The sequence below is a fragment of the Terrapene carolina genome, unplaced genomic scaffold, assembly GCF_002925995.2.
Source record: "Terrapene carolina triunguis isolate 2854851 unplaced genomic scaffold, T_m_triunguis-2.0 Scaffold62, whole genome shotgun sequence".
Classification (NCBI taxonomy): domain Eukaryota; kingdom Metazoa; phylum Chordata; order Testudines; family Emydidae; genus Terrapene; species Terrapene triunguis.
In genome coordinates, this window is record NW_020664413.1 from 25,477,830 (window position 1) to 25,493,320 (window position 15,491).

General features: G+C 36.5%; 1 protein-coding gene across 1 annotated transcript in view; it reads left to right on the forward strand.

The window, feature by feature from the left end:
* RIF1 (replication timing regulatory factor 1) overlaps positions 1-15,491 on the forward strand; it is a 54,634-nt gene that overhangs the window by 13,060 nt on the left and 26,083 nt on the right. Inside the window, exons 10-18 of the mRNA XM_024209119.2 lie at positions 2,012-2,132; positions 4,392-4,565; positions 4,887-4,997; positions 5,308-5,370; positions 7,317-7,417; positions 9,289-9,375; positions 12,010-12,083; positions 12,251-12,431; positions 14,801-14,908. Of these exons, the coding sequence (XP_024064887.1) occupies positions 2,012-2,132; positions 4,392-4,565; positions 4,887-4,997; positions 5,308-5,370; positions 7,317-7,417; positions 9,289-9,375; positions 12,010-12,083; positions 12,251-12,431; positions 14,801-14,908 (1,020 nt within the window). The remainder of the gene's footprint in view (positions 1-2,011; positions 2,133-4,391; positions 4,566-4,886; positions 4,998-5,307; positions 5,371-7,316; positions 7,418-9,288; positions 9,376-12,009; positions 12,084-12,250; positions 12,432-14,800; positions 14,909-15,491) is intronic.

Consider the following 15,491-nt stretch of genomic DNA (forward strand, 5'->3'; position numbering starts at 1 on the left):
CTATGTTTTGTTCATGTAAAACTGAAACTTGCTTTATGATTATCTTCTTTCGGTAGCTGTTTATCTGGACTCTCTGTAATCTGTAACCATAAAACAATTATTAAAAGGATACTGTCACTCTTGTACGCTCCAAACCTGACATGCTTCCAAAAATTTAAGCTGGTAGGTCAATATAAAAGAACAATTTGTACTAATGGTACACATGGAGCTCTAAATTAACTATCAAGAGGAATTACCTGAATATAACTGTGGACTGCTCAGTTAAATCCTCTACTCAGTACACACCAATAGTCAGACAAAATATGCTTTCTATAAGGAATAAAATGGAAAATATTGACATAAGATTTTCACTGTATAAATCAGCTCTCCTACAACACTGTGTTCGGTTCTCATCATCCTGCCTCCACATAGAAAATTTTCCAGATGAAAAGAGACTGGAAAGATCAGGATTTGTTAGCTTGGAAAACGTAAGAGGGGATATAAAAAAATTAACAGTATAGCAAAGGTAGATCAGGCACTTCTGTTGTCCTTGCTCAGAAGACACAGAGGCATTCAGTGGACAAATAGAAAATACATCTAGTATTTGGCAGCCTGTTTATAAATTAGTACTCTTAGCAAGGAGCAGTAGTTACCCTGATCTTTGTGATATGCATTTATTCTCAGTTAACTTCTGTGTGAAATAAGAGCTACCATACTTTGTCAGTGATGGCTTGACTCGCTCAGTATCTTGTCTCCAACAGTGGCCTGTACCAGAGCTTCAGGGGAGTGTACAGAACAGGGCAGTTAGGAAGCAATCCACCCCTGTCTTCCATTCACAGCTTCTGGTAGTCAGACGTTAAGGATTGCCCTGAGCATGGTTACATCCCTGATCACCTTGCCATTAATGGACCTATACTCCATGAACTTAATCATTTCTTTTTCAAAGTTTAAAAGGACACTCTATTTAAAATTCAAATAGATTTCAAGTAAATAGTAGTTTTATGTATTATCTCTGCTCTTGAGTCTTCCTGCTAGTTTTTATGGGTTTATAATCACAGCTGCCTACTTTTTCTATAGACTCATGCAAACAAACACAATTGACTAGTGTCACATTCACAACAAAAAAGACCATTTTAAAAAAAATCTTTCAATTATAGTAATGCAGGTGTTGTTTGTAACAGTAGGTAAAGAATTTTATGTTTAAAAACAGTGAAGTTGGTGTTTTAATGTCTTCATTTTCACCTATAAAGCCCTAAATGATTTGGGCTTTAGCTACATGGAGAGTGACAGTCTCTCAAGTGATACTGCTACAGTTGTGATAGAGTGGAGTCAAGTTTACAGCCCCCTAGTCAAAAAGGGATTGGACTGATGTATTATTTTTGAGGGGTTCACTCTCTATATCCAGTTGAGCATGGACTTGGTGGACCTGCAAGACCTACAGGTTGATTTAGTGGTAGTGATGGGGTGAGGCTTGTTCTGGAATTAGTCAGGCTTTTCAGTTAGGTTAATTTTAACACCTTTTTGACATGTTTTGACTGACACTAGTAATGCACCTAGAGACTTTGGTTGATATAACTGGAAAACTACTTAAATAATAGTATAATTGGACTGAGCACAAACTGCTAGCACTGGGTTTCATAATTCTATCAAATTATATTCCAGGATGTGATTAACTGAAAATCTTACTTATTGAGCTATGCTTTTGATCTACCTTTTTAATATAGAAAAGATTAGAAAAACATACGAAACAATTGCAAACTGCACTGTCTCAGTAACATCTCATTTGAAATTATTTAACTTTCATTTGGTGATGACATTATTGAAAATTTTACTGATTTGGTTAGTCATTAAAATGAAGCTGCTATATATTAGAAATAACTTTAAAACAAGTAGTTTACAGAGCAGTTTAGTCTTTGTATGATTCCACTTTCTCCTCAGAGAAGGTATAATGCAGATTTGAGACTAAATGTACTCTTTTATTCCTCTTCATGTGTGTCATACACACTATCATTGAGGTTTGGTGTCTTTGCAGGTTTGTGTTCCATTAATCCAAAGCACTTTAAGTGTAGATTCTTCTGTTGTAACTCAAGGAACTCCCTCTCGTGCAGCAGCCAATCAGAGTTTAGCCACAGCAACATCTGCACAGAAATCAGGTACAAAATAAGCCCTGCTTCCAAATATAATTCAAATGCTGGAACTAAGTTTAAAATAAACTTAAGTGTTAATTGAGGATCAATCGCAAACAATATATTGATATTGCACATTCTTATCAGTCTGCTGGTCTAGAGTAATTTAGTAGCTAATTAAACCAGAAAACTTTGTCTGTTTTAAGCCTACAAAACTATTCAAATCCGAGAATGCGGGAAAGAATTCCTTGGTGCACTGCATTGTTCCTAGATATTGCAAGTATTCTTTGTCCCGTGTCTGTAAATGTTATTTTATATTTTATATTTATATATAATTAAGTTACATTTGTTCATTTGCATACTGTGTGGTATTCTTGTCAGCCATAAGCAGATTCATCAGGGACCTCATTAGACCTCTTATGCATATACCATGATGTAATTTGGATGAATGGTTGCCAATGATGGAATAAACAATTCTCAGTTCTAAATTACTTTCACGTTTACGTCTAGTTAAACCATTCATTTAACCTTAACATGTAATTCTTTTTAGTAGCTCTAAGTGTTGTATAAATCTCTATCTCAGTTGAGGCTTTTTTAAAAACAAGTGGACTTTAAACTTTAAGATTATGTAAAATAGTTTTAGTTGCAATAGAGTGGAGGATAAAACATGTGACCTTCTAAAAATTGTTCTAAGATGTATAGTTAAGTGTTATGCAGAATTAAACTTGCATGCTTAAATATTAGGTGATGAATGCTTCAAATTACAGCATCAACGCACCAGTCTGTCTATTCTTTTCTCTTTTCCAGATCCCCTAAGAGCAGAACCTTTTTCCCTCCCATATCTCTCCTCTACCCCAGTGCCCCAATCACCAGCTTCTTTGCATGGGAAACCTCTCCTTTCCCCAGTATGCGTTTGGTTGGTATATCACAACTATTAATATTAGACTGGAGTCTGCCTATTAGTGGTAAGGCAAGTCTAACTTGGAAACATAGAGGTCTGATCATTGACAGTCTTAAGTCTTATAAAACGGTAAATATATTTTCCTATCCACTATAGGCAGACTTCACCCTTAAACAATGATAAATGGTGTATCTGATTTTTACAAGCAGACTTCGTGCTGGTCGGTAGGGAGGGGTCATATGGAAGGGAAGTGAAAGCTAAGTATGAGGCATAGGAAGAGAATAGATTCTCTTCAGACCTGGAAAGCAAGACAGACAAAAACAGACATGTTAACAGTGACAAATCTGTCAAAAAGGCAGATTTTTGTTTTTTAATCGGCTAAAATAACTTTTTGAAAAATGGTTCAGAAATTAATCTTGAGCTAAAACCTCAAGGTAAGCAGTCCTGAAGTAAACTTCTATAGTGTTATAGTTGGGACCCTATCAAATTCACAGCCAGGAAAAATGAGTCACGGACCCTGAAATCTGGTCTCTTTTGTGCTTTTACCCTCTACTATACAGATTTCATGGGGGAGACCAGCATTTCTCAAATTGGGGGTCCTGGCCTAAAAGGGAGTTGGCAGGGGGGTCACGGTATTGCCACCCTTACTTGTGTTCTGCCTTCAGAGCTGGGCGGCCAGAGTGTGGCGGCTGCTGACTGAGGGCCCAGCTCTATAGGCAGGAGCCTAGACGTAAGGGTGGTAATTCTATACTATGCCATCCTTACTTCTGCTCTGCTGCTGGTGGTGGCTCTGCCTTCAGAGCTGGACTCCTGGCCAGCAGCCACCGCTCTCCAGCTGCCCAGTTCTGGAGGCAGTGCCGCTGCCAGGAGCAGCACTGAAGTTAGGGTAGCAGTACCATGAGCCCCCAACAAGTTCTTTTTGGGTCAGGACCCCTACAATTACAACACCTGACATTTCAGATTTAAATAGCTGAAATCATGAAATTACGATTTTTAAAATCTTATGACTGTGAAATTGACCAAAATGGACTGTGAATTTGGTAGGGCCTATACCTAGTATAAACTTGTTAAAATAAAGGATTCTAATGGAAACTCTGATAGTTTCTTAAATAAAGCATTGCTGGTAGGTACTTACTATAATGGAAATTTTTGGTGAGCAAGACATTGCTTTGTGGCTAAAACACAAAGGTGGGAGTCTGGAGATTTGGGTTGTATTCCTGGCTTTACCACAGTGGTAAGTCTGAAAATGTTCTCTTTGCCCATTTGTAAACTTGTCAGACTTAATTTTTATATATTATTTGGATCTGTTTTCTTTTTGTTTAAAAGTGGCTCATTTGAATGTAGTTATCATATAGTCACAAGAATTGTGTTATTCTTTTCCTTAGGTTCTTATCCATTTGGAAGTCCAGTCACTCCAAGGATAAACTTGAATTCTAGTGTATCAGGAATCATAGTGATCCCCTCAATTCAACTTTTGGGAATTGAAATGCTGCTTCACTTCCTGATGGGACCAGAAGTTTTGGCTTTTTCTAAGCAAAACAAACTTGTACTTAGTCTAGGTATTTGCACTACATTTTTCAAAGCACTCTTGATTCAGAGGATAGTTTGAAATGATTACTTTGTATTTTCTATATTTTGCTAAACCTAAAGATGTACATAATAGATAAGATACTTTAAAATAATTAATTGTAGATCCTAATCTTAATATTAGGAGCTATTTTTATCATGTGTTAATATAGAACACTTAAAGAACCCACTGTACTTGATTTTTCTTTTAGGCTATCTCTTGAAAACTCTTGACTGTAAACAAAAAAAAACAACAAAAAAAAAAAAAAATCCACATGCAGTATGTCAGATTTATGTTTTCTGTTTTCTCCTAGAGCCTCTTCAATATCCATTGATCAGTAGCCCTTCTTTTTTTTGTAAGCATGCCAGCACACTCATAAATGCAGTTCAGGAAGGCTTCATTGCAATTGGAAAAGAGGTTCCAGGTAAAAATTTCATGGTGAAATAACCTTTTTATTTTGTGCAGTAATTTTGAGATGAAGGGAAATAAAATAAAAAAGTAGAGAAAAGAGGATTTTTAATAGAGTAATAATGAAAGTATTAAAATAGCATTTTTCTTATCGACATATCCAGTTTTGTGTTTGTGACCTTTTCATGTATGGGTTGTAGCATTACATTTTAAATTCATTTCAAAGTCCATAATTTAACACCTATTTTCTGTGTGCATTGCTATTTCTTTGGCTCGGTATTCTTCACTGACTTCTTTGAATGGAAATTTCACTTTTTGTTTTGCAGATGCCATGCTAAATATTATATGGAAGCATATGATTGGTTTTGTGAAATCAGCTATTGAATCAGGTAATAACGTTTATTTCATATCTATTATTGGTGACCAAAACATGAGGTTTTTTTGGGGGAGGGTATGCTCCTGAAAGTATTTGGCTATTCAGTAAAATCCTTCGTAAAAACCCATAGGACACTTATAAGACGCAATCTAATTTTGTACAATATATGCATATATAATATGTATGCAAAAGGTACTAAACTGTGCCACTTTTGTAATGAAGTCCTCCTCATGAGTAAGGGTTATGCAGCCTAGCCCCATAATAAGGGTATGAATCATAAGGATTACATATCATATATTAAAAATTGAAAACATCAAAATGTGAGGATAACAAAATCATCTCCAGGTGGTCTTATTGCTGTATGTCTTGTCACCTCTCAGTCCATTTTCCCCATTACTTTTTTATATCATGTCTTCGATTACATTTTTCTTAAACAGGGTTGAGTGATTTATATCAAGGCGATTTTAAATTACTTAAATTTGATTTGAAAAAAAAATCACTTATTTGAGTCAGGTGGGGCTCTTTAAAACTAATTTTAAAACTTGGGCTATTGCAGCTTTAGATTAAAATTTGTAATGAACTAAATTGTAAATGCTGTCTTTTTTAGAATCCCATTACTGGTGTAGGGTATCTTATCTGAATTTTACAAAACTCTGCTGCTATAGGCAAAAACAAAACCACTGAAAATATTAAGTCCCCGATCCTGCAAACATTTAAGCAGGTATGTAACTTTACTTACACAAATAACTCCATTGAAGTCAACAGGACTACTTGTGGTTAAAGTTAAGCATTTGTCTAAATGTTTGCAGCATTAGGAGCTAAAATTGTATTTTAAATATATGCTTTTCTTAGTGGCATGAAATCTGTCATTTCAAAACAAAATTGCTTCAGTGTTAACAGTGAGAAGTTTAGATTTTAGTACATTAATAATGTGGTGAACTTTTAAAAAGTTTTTTACATTTTAAAAAAGGAGCCGAAACTTAGCCTCACAAACCCATATTTATGCAATTTCTGATGGGATTTTTCAAAAGTACACCTCCACCTCGATATAACGCTGCCCTTGGGAGCCAAAAAAATCTTTCCACGTTATAGGTGAAACCGCGTGATATCGAACTCGCTTTGATCCGCCGGAGTGCGCAGCCCCGCCCTCTCCGAAGCCCTGCTTTACCATGTTATATCCAAATTCATGTTATATCGGGTTGCATTATATCAGGGTAGAGGTGTACCTAAGCAGTTTAGGAGCATAAATTGCATTGACTTCACACTGCAAATGCTGATGGAAGAGTTGTAGTCTGGTCAAAGCATTTCAGCTTTCTTGACTTGTAGAGGTTCAATATGTCAGAAAGTGATGGTTGCAAGTATAAAATAAGCTATTATTTGCATATTATTTTTTTTTTTTTTACTTTCTGATGCGCTCACAGTGAATATAAGATCTTGGCTATGTCTTTTTCAGCATAGATGAACATTTAAGTGTGAATTTTTAAGTAGAGACAATCCTTCTGTAAAATCTGAAATTCTAAAAGGAAACTGAAAGACAAGTACAAAACATCCACACTAGCAATTTAAGACTACAAAATGGGAAGAAAGTAAAGAATTTGTAGATCTGATTTAAATTTAAAAAATAATTTTAATCCACTCTGCTCTGCAGAGACATTCTCTCAATTATTTAGTAAAGTACCTAGCACACTTACAAAATATTATGTTATTTATAATCTGTTTCTCTGGGCAGTTCATTGCATATCTTCAAAATAGCAGGAGAGTGGAACTGAAAATTGACGTAAGGTGCCAAGGTCCACGTTATGTATTGATTTTTTTCAGAAAAATGTCCTTGCCTTAAGATTCATTTAGTTGCAATAAAAATAATTTTTAAATGATGATCACACTAATCATTGCTTTGTTCTGCAAACTCTTGTAGCTTTATCTCTGGCTTGATCACGCTTTTTACTTTTATTTTTTTAGGCAATAAGAAAGAGAGGCAAGGTTCAGAAATGTTAACGGTATTATTACAGGCCTTAAAAAACATAGTTACCTCAAGCACACTTCCTGTTCAGAAAACATTGGTAAGTTTTTATTTTATTTTATTAAACCTGTAATTTCTTATGTACTGTTAAGTAGATACCGTTGTGACGGGTTGGGTCACAGAAACCCCCTTGGGAACGGCCACCTGATGTGCCTAGACTACCTCTGAGCCAGTTTTCCCTGGCAGCTTGGGACTTCAGTACACCTCTACCCCTATATAACGCTGTCCTCGGGAGCCAAAAAATCTTACTGCGTTATCGAACTTGCTTTGATCCGCCGGCGTGCGCAGCCTCACCCCCCTGGAGCACTGCTTTACCGCGTTATATCCGAATTCGTGTTATATTGGGTCACGTTATATCGGGGTAGAGGTGTACCTTGCCTTGTTTGAGCCAGACACGCTTGCCTGCTGCAATCACAGATTCAAGTCTGAACCACATCACCCCACAAGCTGCAGGCTTAACTGAAAACAGTGTAAGAAGTGCTCCTGTCTCGAGCACTTAGATACCCAGCTCCCAATGGGGTCCAAACCCCAAATAAATCCGTTTTATTCTGTTTAAAGCTTATACAGGGTAAACTCATGAATTGTTCGCCCTCTATAACAGCGATAGAGAGAGATGCACAGCTGTTTGCGCGCGCCCCATTCCCCCCCGAGGTATTAATACTTACTCTGGGTTAATTGATAAGTAAAAAGTGATTTTATTAAATACAAAAAGTAGGATTTAAGTGGTTTCAAGTAAAGACAGACAGAACAAAGTAAATTACAAAATAAAATAAAACACGCAAGTCTAAGCCTAATACAGTAGTAAGCTAAATGCAGGTAAATCTCATCCTCAGAGATGTTCCAATAAGCTGCTTTAACAGACTAGCCTCCTTCTAGTCTGGGTCCAGCAATCACTCACACCCCTGTAGTTACTGTCCTTTGTTCCAGTTTCTTTCAGGCATCTCCTTGGGTGGAGAGGCTATCTCTTGAGCCAGCTGAAGACCAAATGGAGGAGTTTCCCAGGGGCTTAAATAGACTTTCTCTTGTGGGTGGAAACCCCTTCTCCTCTCCTATGCAATATCCAACTCCAAGATGGAGTTTTGGAGTCACATGGGCAAGTCTCATGTCCATGCATGACTCAGTTCTTTACAGGAGTTCCCAGGAAAGCTCAGATGTGGATTGGCGTCTATCAAGGTCCATTGTTAGCCAAGTACTCCGAATTACTTGAATAACCCCTTCACACTATTTTGACCAAATCTGCTGTAGGTGCTTTCTACAGCAAACACTTTAAATACAAACATAGAGCCAACGCTCATAACTTCAGATATAAAAATGATGCATGCGTACAAATAGGATGAATACATGCAGAAGAACATAACCTTTGCAAAGATATGTTACATGGCATATCTAGCGTAAAACATATTCCAGTTTTGTTATATTTACACTAAACATATTTCTATAAAGCATTATGGGGTGCAGCGTCACATTAAACCTATAATTTCTTATGTGCTGTTAAGTAGATACCGTATAATTGAAACCTAGATTTTGATACCAGTTTCTTGCAATGGCTGCACCGAAACTTCAGGTTCTAAAGAACTGACAGTAATTTTTATGAAAGAATTTTAAAAAATTAAGTTTGCTTTTGTAGGAACCCTTAAGGAGTATATATCAAATGTCAGCATGAGTCCCATGGTGTGAGTCATTTGTATCCCTTTTCTTCCTAAGTTGTCATTCATTCAGAGAGCAACTATTTGTAAAGCTGCTTTCTTTATGCCACTACAAAAGACTTCAAACCAGTTGTTAACATCTAGTTTCTCATTTACTTGCTAGTATTTGGCTCTTGCATAGAATTAGTCATTTATACATAGTCTGTTCTGAAGGATTCTTTTTTTTTAATACTTGCCTCTTTTCTTGTTTGCTTCCCTCCTTCAGTCCCTTATAGAAATTACAATTAAAGAATTACCTTCAAAAGTATTGGGATCACCAGCATATCAGGTTGCTGACATGGATCTTTTAAATGTAAGTAAAACCTTAGTTATATTTTTTTTTAATTTTGTTAGTGTTTATACTTTGAGAAAGGAGTTGGAGTACGCTGAATATTCATGGTACACTATGTAAGCCAAAAGAGCCATATCTTGGTGAAATTATACAGTTCTCACTGGTATTTTTATTTTAGAATGTCTGGAACAAGTTTAGCATTCCCTTGTCACAGACAGTTTAACTGCATCAATGAATGAGATTAAAATGAGTTGAAACAGGGTTAGCAATTCCTTATGTCTGAAAAATACTCTGAAGAGACATATTTGTGAAAGTGACCTCCTTGTATTGTTGAGCACACTATTTATTGCAAGGGTCATAGACAGTACCCAAGAAGACAACATGGTCTGTTTATATAACCTTTTGTTACATGTTATTGATGGATCAGTATGTTGATTAATAGTCTAGCTAATTGATTGACTACATGTGTGGTATGTCACAAAAAATGTTCGAGACAAAATAATCAAACTTAGCTAATTTATTGCTAAAAGTCAATAACCATACACCTCAGGAAGGAAAGAGTTAATATGATACCAGTCCTTCTGGGAAGCAGTTTCTTGCAGCACTGTTCAGTTCACCTTATACACAATGTTTGCTCCCAAAATAGGCCCTAAACCATTTGTATTTATAGGACAGTTGCTTACTAGTTAGAAAGCACTTCATAGTCAGGTAAGATCCAACCCACCAGTTCCTTAACTTATTCTGTACCTTCGTTATTTTTGTTTTGGATACTAGCATTCCCAGTACTAGTCTGCAAAAATACCTCACCTGCTTGTATCAGGGCAGAACATTAATGTATTTTGCCTTTGACAATTTACTAGCCACTTATGCCAAATGCTGAGTTGTCATGTTCCAAGGTTTTGTGGGATATACCAGTGAACAAGAGTGATTAGCATTTTGAGCAAAACAGCACAGTTCAGTTGGTATAACTGCCCAACATGCATACACACAATATTCATACCGTGCGCTTCAGACATATTAATGTGGCGTAAGTAATATATTTTTAATGTATATTGGCTAACTAGTGACACTTGCTAAATCTTGGCTGGGGCCAAATTCCATCATGAATGTGCTGCTGAAGGCCATGTTAGTAATTGGCAGTTTGACATGTGATACACAATGCACTGCCCTCTGGGGAGTTTTTTCTGACATTGTCATTTAGTATTATATGATGCATTTCAAAGAAAAAAACATTTAGACTTCTAAATTACTTTATGAGCCAAGGATAAGTCATCACTGAGATGGTTAAGCAGTATCCAGAGAAGACAAACTTTACTAGAGGCAAGGAAATCCACTTCATTTTGAATAAAGACATGTTGTATATAAGTACAATCCCTTCACTCACTCATGTCCTACATGTGCTGCGTTCTCTTTAGTCTCTCACTGTTCAATATGGGTCCCCAAGAATAAATTTCCCCTCAAGCCTCAAAAGGATTGCGTGGAGCAACCAGGTATTTCACCCCAACATCCTGTAGCTTGACAGGGGGGGAAGCCTGGGGACATCCTCTTTCTTGCTTGTCTTTGAGATCCCCAAGTAACTTTGTGATCACCTGCAAGGACAGGTTAACAGTCAGTAATGGGCCCCCAAACATCTTCAGAGTTAGTCCTCCATCTGTCAATGCAGTTCTCCTCCGTCCATCAGTTCATCGCTATAGTTGTAGCTTTTCAGTTGTCTTCCAATCCCCACAAAGACAAGGGAACTGCAAAGAATGAAGATCTTTCTTCCAGGGCCAGAAGGTGAGGAATCTAATTGGGTGACAGTCCTTACATCTCAAGATCTCTCAGAAGTCAATACTAGGCTGGCTACTGGGAGGATTTGCACTCTTATGTAGTAGTGCTGCTTTGGATAGGTGTCCTCAGTGCATCAGTCATACTACTGATACAGCAGTAAACCCATGGTTTCAATGCTATGGTTAATTTAGGTTTGAAGAAAACGTCATGAGCCTCAGGTGGGGCATGAGTTACAGTAGACTAAAGTTATTGTGGGTCATTACCTGGTTAGATGCCTCAGTAGCAGTGGCTACTGACAAACCTCTTTAACACTGTATGGAAGCACTTGAGAGCATACGTTTCTCAAAAAGAATCAAAGAAAAGTGCATTTAGGTGAAGGAGAGGGACTCTGCCCCCATGTCTGTATAATTTTTCTACCAAGTTAATTTTAAAAAGATTTCATCTGTTTTTGAGGTTTAGTTGCTGCTGTAGGGGTTGATTAATCTGTTTAATATTTGGCAAATATTAAATACGTTTTTGGCAATAACTTGGCAAATGCAAAATCTGCCGTATAGGAGTCTGGCAGTTTATGGTGGTTTTCTGCACTAGGTAAGGGTGTTTGAATAATTTGATTCAGATTTCTCCTCTTTCCACCTACAAACTTCCGTTTCTAGATGTTATAATTAAGTGACCACATTTTTTTGTACAGAATTCAAGTTCGGAATTTTAGTTGACTGAGTAAATTACTGGCCCGTTGAGTTAAATTTATATAGCTCCTATATATTGTGTTTCTGGATCATTAACTGAAAGAAAAACCCACCCTATACACTATTCTGACTGTGAAATAAACACTTCATTAATGAAAATACAGTTCAAAAGGCTGATTAATTTTTTTTTTCTTGCAAGGGAACACCAGCTTTGTTCTTAATTCAACTATCTTTCCATAATAATCTGTTGGAATGGTGTGTAACAGATGAGAGGTAGGTGATCCTATTCTGGAACTATTTGAGAATGTTCATTTGTTTTGTTACTAAACTTGCCCTGTTTTTCTGTACCTCACTATGCTGACTTTTAGAGGCTTTTCCTGTGAATTTTAAATATTACTTTCCCCCCCATAATTGCTTAACTTTTAAACTTTTGTTTTTAGGTTCTTCCTAAACTTGGAAGTCCTTGTGGGTTGTGTTTTGTCTGGCCCCACATCTCCTTTGGCTTTCAGCGAGTCTGTGTTCTGCATTATTAATCAGTGTGCAAAACAGGTGGAAAATAAGGAACATCTTTGGAGAATGTGGAGTATTGTCGTTAACCCATTGACTGAATGGATTAACCAGGTATAGTATTATACCAAATACTCATAAGCATTTTAGTGTGTGATTGTCTTATCAGCAATGGGACTATGATCACATAAAGGCAAGAAATAGCATATTTTGACATTTTGGTAAATTCATGGCTCAAAAAAAAAAAAAGCACAGCCATAAAAAATACAGTTATCAGTCACCTGCCCAAAGAGTTTACATCCTTAGACAGAAAGAGACAGTGCAAGTACTATTTCATCTTTTTACAAGAGAGAGTAAATAATTGTAGTTTGTCGTTGATCAATAGTGGAAGGCTGTCCAAAAGTAGATTTTTAAAGTATGGCTCTATTCTGAAAAGTGATGTCAATATGACATTGCTAATATTTCATATTTCTCAGATATCAAATGTGAATAATTCATAAGTGCTTTTATTAGCTTCAGTGGAGTTTCACAGGAGTGATAAAGAACATAACTTGTCCTGCAGAATTTTTATGGCTAGTGATGATTGAGAAGAAGTCTAGGTTGATGCTTTGTTATATAAACCAACCTTTTGTAAACTGAATATTTTTATGTAGGGTCACTGAAATAGTGTCATAATTTAGTCACTTTTTAAAGTAAAATTACACATCAAGTAGATGGAATAATAAATAACTTTCCATAATTGATTTGTGTTGTAGTATTTTCTACTCTTCAAAATTAAAGGGACCAATTATGTTAATCATAAAAATCATTGCTGGTAGTTTGTAGATAATGCAAATTGAAAGGGTAGTAAATGACAGGCCAGTTCTACAAAATGATCTGTATTGCTTGATAAACTGGGCTCCTCTGAGTAACACATTTGAATCCTGCCAAATGCAAGGTCATATGTCAACACCAAGAAAGTAGGTCATACTTATATAATGGACTACAGCCTACATAACAGTGACTCTGAAAAGAATTTGGGGTGGGTCTTTGTGTCTAACCCATTGAAAATGATCGCCCAATGCGAGGGTCCAGCTAAGACAGCTACTCTATACTTGTAGGTATAAGTGGGGGGGATGTCAATGAGAAGTGGAGACATGCTATTTCCTCTAGTTGACGTTTGTGAGACTGTTACTGAAATGCAGTATCCAGTCCTAGTTTCCACATTTCAAAAACGGGGGCTGACAAAGTGGAAAGGGTTTTGAAAAGAGCTACAAAAAATTATTTGAGGTCGTGAAAACATGCCTTATAGTGAGACACTGTTTACTTACTTTTAGTCAAAAGAAGGTAAAAAGGTGACTTGATCAGTTTATAAGTACCTACATAAAGAGAAACTTATATTAGTGCTCTTTTACCGGACAAGGATATAACAAGGTTCAACAGTTGGCATCTGAAGCTAAATACATTCATACTAGACAGAAGGTGCAAATTCTTAACAATGAGGGTACTTAGCCATTGAAACAGCTTACCCAGGAATGAGATGGCCATTAGCCAGGATGGGCAGGAATGGTGTCTCTAGCCTCTGTTTGCCAGAAGCTGGGAATGGACAACAGGTGATGGATCACTTGATGATTACCTGTTCTTATTCATTCCCTCTGAAGCACCTGGCATTGGCCACTGTCAGAAGACAGGATACTGGACCAGATGGACCATTGGTCTTACCCAGTATGGCCGTTCTTATGAGATGGAGAATCTATCATGTGAAGAATTTAAATGAAAACTGAATGTCTTTCTAAAATATATATTCTGTCTTAACCAGAAGTTATAGGCTTGATGCAGGAATCACTGGCTGAAATTCTCTGGCCTGTGTTATGCAGGAAGTACAGCTAGATAATCATAATGGTCCCTTGGCCTTAAAACTATATGAATAGTTTTTAAAGTATTTTAAGTCACCTAAATTACCAATAAAATCTCTAGTTATTACTAATAATTCTGTTACTTTAGAATTCATTTTTTCACTAATGTTGATTTTCACAGTAACTAAAAAGCCCATGCTGTCACACGACTGTAATTTGTAACTTTTTAAAAAAAATCAAAAATAGCTGCAAATTTAAAAATTGGACGGTAACAGACAGTTGATCCCAGTTATGATTCAACCTGGTGATACTGTAAACAAAAATAGCTCTCAGCTGTGCTTGTACCGGTTTCTATTGCTTCGAAATGATTCCTGGAATCCTATTTTATAGATTGTTTACTCTCTCTTGCATTTTTCTCTTGACAGTGAAAATTGAGTGGTCATTGTTGCTTTTTTGTTTAACTAGTTGATAGCCTATTTTTAGATTCTCAAGCAAACTAGCAAACACTGTAAAATTAAAAAATGGAATTACTCTAGTCTTAATTTGTAAAAGCTTTATTTAAAAAACTAGAAACCAAATTTAATCTGGGTGGCCTTTGCTCCTTGTAGGTTGCTTATCTAATAAGTTACTGTTTTGTGGTTTATTTAGACTAGTGAAGTAAATCAGGGAGATGCATTGGAACACAACTTTAATGCTGTTTATAGTGCACTGCTGTTACCCATAAGCCACATTTTCCCTATTCAAGAATTTCCACAGGTAAGAAATGAAAACAAATCTTAGATTCTGTAAAAATGCAGTGTTTCTAGTAAACATTAAACGTTGGCAAGGAAATCTTCCTTTGGGTCTAAGATACTGAATCTTATGTATGCAAAGTAAGCTGGCTCCATATCCGCTCACACCTGGCTATTCTTAAATCTTTCTCTTTGTCTCCTAGAAACTTTTAAACTGAGTGTAAGTTATTTATTTTTTAGTTTTTCTACTTATCTGGAAGTTTTTGAAATGAGCACCATGCTGTATAGACAGTTTAAAAAGAGCTAAGGGGGCATATGATTGAGGTCGCTAGACTCATGAGTAGTATGGAGAAAATCAACAAGAAAGTGTTATTTACCCTTTCACGTAACACACAAACCAGGGATCACCAATTAAATTAATAGGCAGCAAGTTTAAAACAAGCATAAGCAAGTACTTCACACAACACAATCAACCTGTGGAACGTGTTGCCAGGGGATGTTGTGAAGGCCAAAACTATAACTGGGTTCACAAAAGAATTAAGTTCATGGAGGATAGGTCCATCAGTGGCTATTAACCAAGATGGTCAGGGATGCGACCCCATGCCCTG